Source organism: Mus pahari, chromosome 15, assembly GCF_900095145.1.
Source record: "Mus pahari chromosome 15, PAHARI_EIJ_v1.1, whole genome shotgun sequence".
Classification (NCBI taxonomy): domain Eukaryota; kingdom Metazoa; phylum Chordata; class Mammalia; order Rodentia; family Muridae; genus Mus; species Mus pahari.
The window spans coordinates 75,383,491-75,391,094 of NC_034604.1; the positions used below are offsets into that span (position 1 = coordinate 75,383,491).

The 7,604-nt window shown below is 44.6% G+C and overlaps 1 protein-coding gene across 2 annotated transcripts in view; it reads right to left on the bottom strand.

Annotated features, from left to right (window-relative positions):
* Znf236 (zinc finger protein 236) overlaps positions 1-7,604 on the bottom strand; it is a 104,978-nt gene that overhangs the window by 12,825 nt on the left and 84,549 nt on the right. For both annotated transcript variants that reach the window (XM_021214523.2, XM_029546912.1), the window contains exons 26-27: positions 2,089-2,276; positions 394-528 (exon numbers count right to left, since the gene is read on the bottom strand). In XM_021214523.2, the coding sequence (XP_021070182.1) occupies positions 394-528; positions 2,089-2,276 (323 nt within the window). The remainder of the gene's footprint in view (positions 1-393; positions 529-2,088; positions 2,277-7,604) is intronic.

The window sequence follows — 7,604 nt, forward strand, 5'->3', positions numbered from 1 at the left end:
ATATATATATATATATATATATATATAAAAATTTATATATATTAAAATTTTATATAAAATATATGCATTCATGCATGTAAAGATGCAGGCAGAGATAAAAGAAACAATAGCTGCTTCAACAAAATATACCAAAGAACTAGTAAGTACAAGTAAAAAACCGTAGTAAGACTGAGCAGGAAGTGGAGAGCAGTTTGAAAGCACATCAGCTCACCGTTGGCCACATCAAAACTGATGGTTCTAAGCCACCCTACCACAGACCAAAATCTGGGAGCCACCATTTGCCAAGCCTACAAGACCAACAGAGTTCAGTACCTCTGCCCTGGGTCTGTAGGGCCAACCCACATGGCCTCTCACTGTTCCTGGTGCTGAGTGTGAGCTGCATAGGTGCCATACCTGGTAAGCCATTTCTTCCCCAGCAGCAGCAGAGGAGGACTGTGGGGTGTGGCTCACTAAGATAACTTGTGGTGAGCCTGCTCCACCTTGGCCTGAGAGAGAGGGATCCGTGAGCAACGCTGGGAACTGCTGGCCCTGCCAAAAGAGAATGACTGCTTTACAAGTTTTCACATTACCAAACCATGCCATCTTTTTAAAAGACCTTTAGGGGTTGGTAATGTGGCTCACTGGGTAATGGTATCCGCTCCCAAGTCTAAGAGCCTAAGTTTGACCCACACAGTAGAAGGAGATAACTGACTCTTAAGAGTTGTTCTCTGACATCCACATGAATACACACACACACACACACACACACACACACACACACACAAAAAATAAAATGTACTTAAAAGAAAAAGTTTTCATGGCACAAACACTTTGGACAGCACCATCTGCCATGTGACCCACAATCACTTGACACCAAGCAGAAGGTCTTACAGTGAAAGTGGGAACTGCTCAATTCTCATCAACTTCTGCCTATGGAGATGGACTAAGGGGCATTCGTGCAAAGGAGTGCAATTGTGACCTAGCCACATAAAGAAATATTTTTCAATAAGAAGAATGAAGTAGACACATGGTATGTAACACGGGTGCACCCTAGACACCCATCCAAGTAAAGAGGGCCATTCACAAAAGACCCCAAGATGTTTGACAACTACACTCACATGGAGTAAACAGAACAGACAAACCTGGAGAGAAAGGGCAATGGTTGTAGAGGTTGTTTGGTAAGATAAGGTCAATACCAATTGCTAGCTTCATCTATAGTCACCCAGCAGACAACCTCTGGACACTTCTATGAGGACATTTCTAGACTAAGTTACTTGAAGAGGGGAAATTCACCTTAAATGTAGGCGACACATCCTGCTGGACTGAATAAAAACAAGGAAGCAAGCTGTGCACCAGGACACTTGAGTCTCTGCTTCCTGGCTGGGCTGTAATGTGACCAAGCTGAGGAACTGACACGGGAGCTGAGCAGAGCTGGAGCCCAGTGGGTGGCAGCTGTGGAGTCTGAATGGGAATGGCCCAACAAGCAGGCATATGGATTTGAAGGTTTGGTTCCCAGTCAGTAAACTGTTTAGGATCAGGAGGTGTGGCCTTGCTAGAAGTTACTCATTGGGGTTGGTGTGGAGTGGGCCTTGAGGTTTTAAAAGCCTAGGCCAGGCCCAGCTCATACTTGGCACACTCAGGATGTAAGCCTTTGGCTACTGTTCCAGTGCCACACCTGCCTGTTTGCTGCCATGCTCCCCACCATGACAGACGAAACCTCTGAAACTGTAAGCAACCCTTCAACTAAATGCTTTCTTTTAAGAGCTGCTTTGGTTATGGTGTCTCTTCATGGCAATAGAAAATTTAATAAGGGGCTGGTGAGATGGCTCAGCGGGTAAGAGCACAGACTGCTCTTCCGAAGGTCCTGAGTTCAAATCCTAGCAACCACATGGTGGCTCACAACCATCTGTAATGAGATCTGATGCCCTCTTCTGAAGACAGCTACAGTGTACTTACATATAATAAATAGATCTTTAAAAAAAAAAAGAAAATTTAATAAGATAGCAACTAGTTCATAGTTTGAACTAGTTCATAATTTCTCCTTCTGACATTTAATATATTACTTTAATGAGAATACAAAACTGTATATTTAATAGAGAACAAACTCACCTGAGAAGTGATGTTCAGTGTAACCGTATCCAGCCCTCCAGACAGCATGCCCTGAGTATCAGCCAGTGTCAACGTGACACTGGCATCAGCACCCACCCCTGATGAAGACATGACTAGGTTCTGGGCTGAAATGGCTGATGGTGACATCGGTGCTGTTGAAGGCAGGCTCCCACTCGAAGGATTAAGTTCTACAGAAGAAGCAAAACAAATAATCAGTAGTAAGCTGGGACACCCTGTCCTAGGGTCTGCAAGGAGCGGTCTGCGAAGGAGATCACAGGAAGCCACTGGCATCAATCCTCTGGCACCACGGTAAGGAAATCACAAATCTTTGATGCAAATGAAGAGAGGTTTTTGTTGGTTTCTAAGTTCACACAAGACAGCATCCTCTGCTTCTTCAGCCCGATCCTGCAGGTGTGTCCAACATTTTGACTCTCCAAAACATCCTTAGCATCTACAAACCTCATGCTTAAGAGTCATGCAACTGGGGCTGGTGAGATAGCTCAGCGAGTAAGAGCACTTGACTGCTCTTCCAAAGGTGCAGAGTTCAAATCCCAGCAACCATATGGTGGTTCACAACCATCCGTAACGAGATCTGATGCCCTTTTCTGGAGTGTCTGAAGATAGTTACAGTGTACTTACATACAATGAATAAATAAATCTTAAAGAAAAAGAAAAGAAAATATTTAAAAAAAAAAAAAAGTCATGCAACCGAGTTTACAAAAAGGAAAAAAAAAAAAATCAGGTTTGAAGTAAACTCACAATTCTGTGTTGGTCTACATTCAATGTTATCCCGTGCCACATATAATTTTGCAAGTTAAGAAATCCCTGATAGAAAAAATCCAGACCATTGTAAATGTGTCTCTGGCCCTTACCACTGCTAGCACTGTAGAAAGAAAACTCAGCAAGGATTTCTAGGACCACAGACTACAGAAGAAAGGAACCAGATGGGAGCCATGAAGCAACTAGTTACCAAGCTGACTGGACTCCCCTGCCACTTCCCCATGCTTAGGTCTACTTATTCTAAAACACAGGCTGTCAGAAGAAACCTCACACCAATAGTCATATGTCAGCGATAACATGTCCAGCACGACACTGTACTTCCTTCTGATGCACCAAAACCTTCCACTGTTTTCCCAAGCAGCCGATGCTGAGAGAGAGGAAGCATCCAGAGTAGAATGAGCAAAAGCAGACACGCTCTTTCTTCCAGAAGCCTGCACATGCCTATGCCCGTCTACACCCGCCTATGCCCTCCTATGCCCACCAACGCCCGCCTACACCCTCCTATGCTCTCCTATACCCACCTACGCCCGCCTATGCCCTCCTGGCAAGAGAGATGAGCTACACCGCATTATCTGTGTCCTTTAAGGGCACCAGCACTGAGCACACAGGCACAGCCAGGTCTACCTACATGCTCTCTCACAGCTCTGCACCCTTAACCTGCAAACGAATGCTCATCATCCTGAACCAGCCCAGCAACAGGTACTGAGAACCCTAAAGAAATACTGAAGCCGCAGTCCTAAAACTACATCCTTATAACCTGTAAAAAGGAAAGCAGGCTCCTGCCAACACCTCTGTGACCTGTGTGACACCAATCCAGAGCCTCTTCTAGGAGTCAGGGGCCAACAGTAAAGCCAGGCTACTTACTTGTAAGTGGAGTTCTCCAAATACAAGGCCTCCATAGATCCACACTCGTGGAGTCCCCCAATGTGCTGCACAGACCTGGAACCTTCAAAAGCAGTATAACCATTAGGAGGCTAGGACCGTGTGCACAGAAGCAGCCGCTGGGGCTCCCTCCCACCTGCTCCCAGCTTGCACAGTGCTAATGCATCAGATGGGAGATGGGTCTGTGGAGGGTGTCTCATGCCCCGGCACTCCAGCTACAGCTCCCACCACAGCACTACCTGTGCTGCTCCACAGACCCGTGCTCGAGCACAGGCGAACAGAAATGGAAGAAAAGGAAGGCCCTTGATGATGGTCAGGTAAGGGTCAGTGCCACAGAGAAACTGCCTCAGAGTCCCGTCAGAGTCATTCTTAGAAATGAGTGACATGAAGCTGACACTGCTTCTTCCTACTAGGTAGCCCAGAAGTCACCCTCGCTCTGCCTGCTGAGGGGAAAGAACCTAAGAGCCTCTCCCCACCCACTCACTACTAATATGTACCTCACTCGCTAGTGATGATCACAAACAGAAAGCTCCAACACAGTACAAGGAATCTAAAGAAAAAATGAAAGTGCACTTGTTCAGGGAACAGCTTCAGATGACACCACAGTTCATATTCAACACTGACAAAGCTGTCACTAGACAAAGAAGAGCTACCCTGAGTATAGCAGAAAGGGTCATAAAGCTACAACGGGAAAGCAGAGACTGTTTTCTTAAGCGCACAACTGGGGATAAGCTATAAACAGCTCTTGGTTATTATCTGTTAAAATCTCAAGAGTACGCAAACACAGTTTAATATTTAAGTAAGAGTCACACTTTATTTCCTACTTATTTTTTTCTAAAACGGCTGGTCTTCCAGGACACAACTCGACATATTATTTTACTTTATGGTTATGGTTAGAAGTTACTTTAAGAGGTACTAAATAAATCAGATGTGGTAGAACATGCCTATGATACCAGCATACAGGAGACTAAAGGAGGAAGGTTGAGAATTCAAGACGACACAGCTGCCTGGGCTACCTAAGATCCTGTCACAAAAACAACACAAACTAACAAAAAATGTGTTCTATGAAGTGTGCTTGTCAGTTGTTGGCCTTAATCCTCAGGCAAATGGAGTCCTATTCATGGCACAGTGACCCTAGGAGAACAGTGGAGGCCCTATACCAACATCTCTCTAAGGGGATTTCAGATCCACTCAACAAGAGGAAGGCCATGCCTGGCACTAGACACCTAGTTAGCTACTCAGTGCTGGTTAAGTCATGCATCCTGTAGGAGCCTACACTCACCACTTTACTAACCAGCATAACCCCTACTAATGACCTAAGCACCGGTCCTTATGCCCACAGATAAGTGTAGACCTCCCTGATCATCAAGGAAACTTCTCTGCAACAGGCAAAGATCACAGAAAACCACAGCCAATCAAAATTCAGACTTGAGGACAAACTACTCTCACAAATGAGGCTTGGGGAACACTGTGGAAAGACTGTACGGGCTGGAGGATCAGGGCATTTGCTGTGAGGTTGTATCTATCAGTAATGTCAGAGGCTATGCCCATATGTCCCACCAACATGACCCTAGACATAAGCTGAATAAGGACAACAATAGACAAGGCAAATGCATAGCAAAAAATCCTGCGAGGCCTATGCAAAGAACTACAGGCACCCAGGGATGCTGAGAGCAGGAGAAAGAGTCTTCACCAGGGAAAAGCACACCAATTAATTATCCAATGAAATCCATCAGCTCTGAAAATGCACACACGTGACATTATGAAGACTGTTCAGGTTATAATTAGAGATATAATATGTACACAGAGATGCATACACGCATATAACAATTACTGAAACAAAGGCATGGTTTTACAGAGTACAGAGCGGGGGTCTTAGAGGAGGAAGGGCAGAGAATGATGCAATTATACTCTCTCTCAAACATAAAGAAAAATGCTAATAAAAGCAGGCACTGCTTTAAATATGTTGAGTAAGGTCAACTTCTAAGAAAGTGTACTGTAATTTTATAAAACTTCAGAAGTAGTTTGAAAAATAGGCAAGTGTTTGCCTCTGTTGTCAAAGTTGGGAAGTTTGTTTTAGAACTGTTGGAAAATAATAGACTGTCCTCAAATCTAGAGGACACTAACGCTAAAAGACCCTCGTCCGGTATTAGCAAACAAAGGAATCTCCTTACTTTCACTAAAAACAGAACTGGCTGTCCTGGAACTCATACTGTAGACCAGGCTGGCCTCAGCTCAGAGATCCGCCTGCCTCTGCCTCCTGAGTGCTGGAACCAAGGGTGTGTGCCTGAGCCTGACTTAATATACAATACAGACAGAAGTTCTCAGACCGCTGCCTTCTTCAGGCATCTAGGGCCGAGAGTCATAGCCCAGGGCAAAGGGTAAGGCGGAGTGGTAAGGTAAGGTAAGGTAAGGTAAGGTAAGCAGTGGTCATTTTACAAGCTTCTGACTCCATTCTGAGCAGAGCTGCAGTCCACGGGTGGACCAGAAACTTTACCACCTGTCAGGAAGCACATACCCAACACAGACTGATCAACGATTTATTCCTGGAAGAGAAAGTGAGCTACTCTATAAACTTACTGGGTGAACTGAGGCTTTACGAGTACATAGGTATCTTAAATAGAAACAGGGAAACCACACACAAGAACTTGTGGGAAACAGCAACCCAAAGAAAGGGCCTAACTCTCACCTGGACCCCATAAAGCCATAGACACCTAACACTATGATGGCCTGGCCTCACAGCCACCAGTCATCAGAGAGATACTCACAACAAGCAGAGGACTCCTCAACTGTCTGTGGACTTTCGGGTTGGCTTGTAGATCACCTGACACAAATTAGAGGGATCTGAGAGGAGGGAGCCTCCATAGCATCCAGCCATAGGCAAGCATGTAAGGCATTTTCTTAATTAGTGATTGACAGGGGAGGGGCCAACCCATTTTGAGTGGGGTCATTCCTGGGATAGTGTCTTGAGTTCTATAAGAAAGCAGGCTGAGTAAGCCATGGGCACCAAGCCAGTAAGCAGCACCCCCACGGCCTGCCAGCTCTTACCCACAGGGTCCTACCCTGTTTGTGATCCTGTCGTGACTTCCTTTGACAACGAACAGTTATGTCAAAGTGTAAGCCAAATAAACCCTTTCCTCCCTAAGGTGCTTTGGTAAAGGTATCTCCTCAGAGCAATGATAACCCTAACTAAGACAGTGCACCACGGCTAAAGCCGGCTTACTCACCGTCTGCCTGCTCATCTGGATCGGACCTGAACTCACTATTTTCTGCTCTCAAAATCTGGTCCAGCCTTTTATCTCACGTCTGCAACAACTTCAGTGTCAAGCCATGACCCTAGCAGCTCCCTTGTGGCATTAGTATGGTCTATTATCTTATCAATACTGACTCTTTCTCAGCCCATTGCTGAAACCTCTTTAACTTTTCTGAAGCCCGTGTATTAACTTGTGTTAATCATTCTGTAAACCACATATATGCATATACAGATACATTTACTGCATGCTTTGTGATATGATAATATCAGTGATTAATACTTAAGTAAAAACCTATGTTCATCTAATCCAGGATACCAGGATAGGCTGACAAAAGTGCTGTCATTAAAATGGTATTGTGTACTTGTATATTTTGTCTCCAAATATATTTGTTATTTGTTTATTTATGTATCTGTTGTTATTTTTAAAATTCTGAAATTGCTGGGCAGAGGTGGCACATGTCTTTAATCCTAGCACTTGGAAGGCAGAAGCAGGCAGATCTCTGAGTTCAAGGCCACCCAAGAAAGAAAGAAAGAAAGAAAGAAAGAAAGAAAGAAAGAAAGAAAGAAAGAAAGAAAGAAAGAAAGAAAGAAAGAAAGAAAG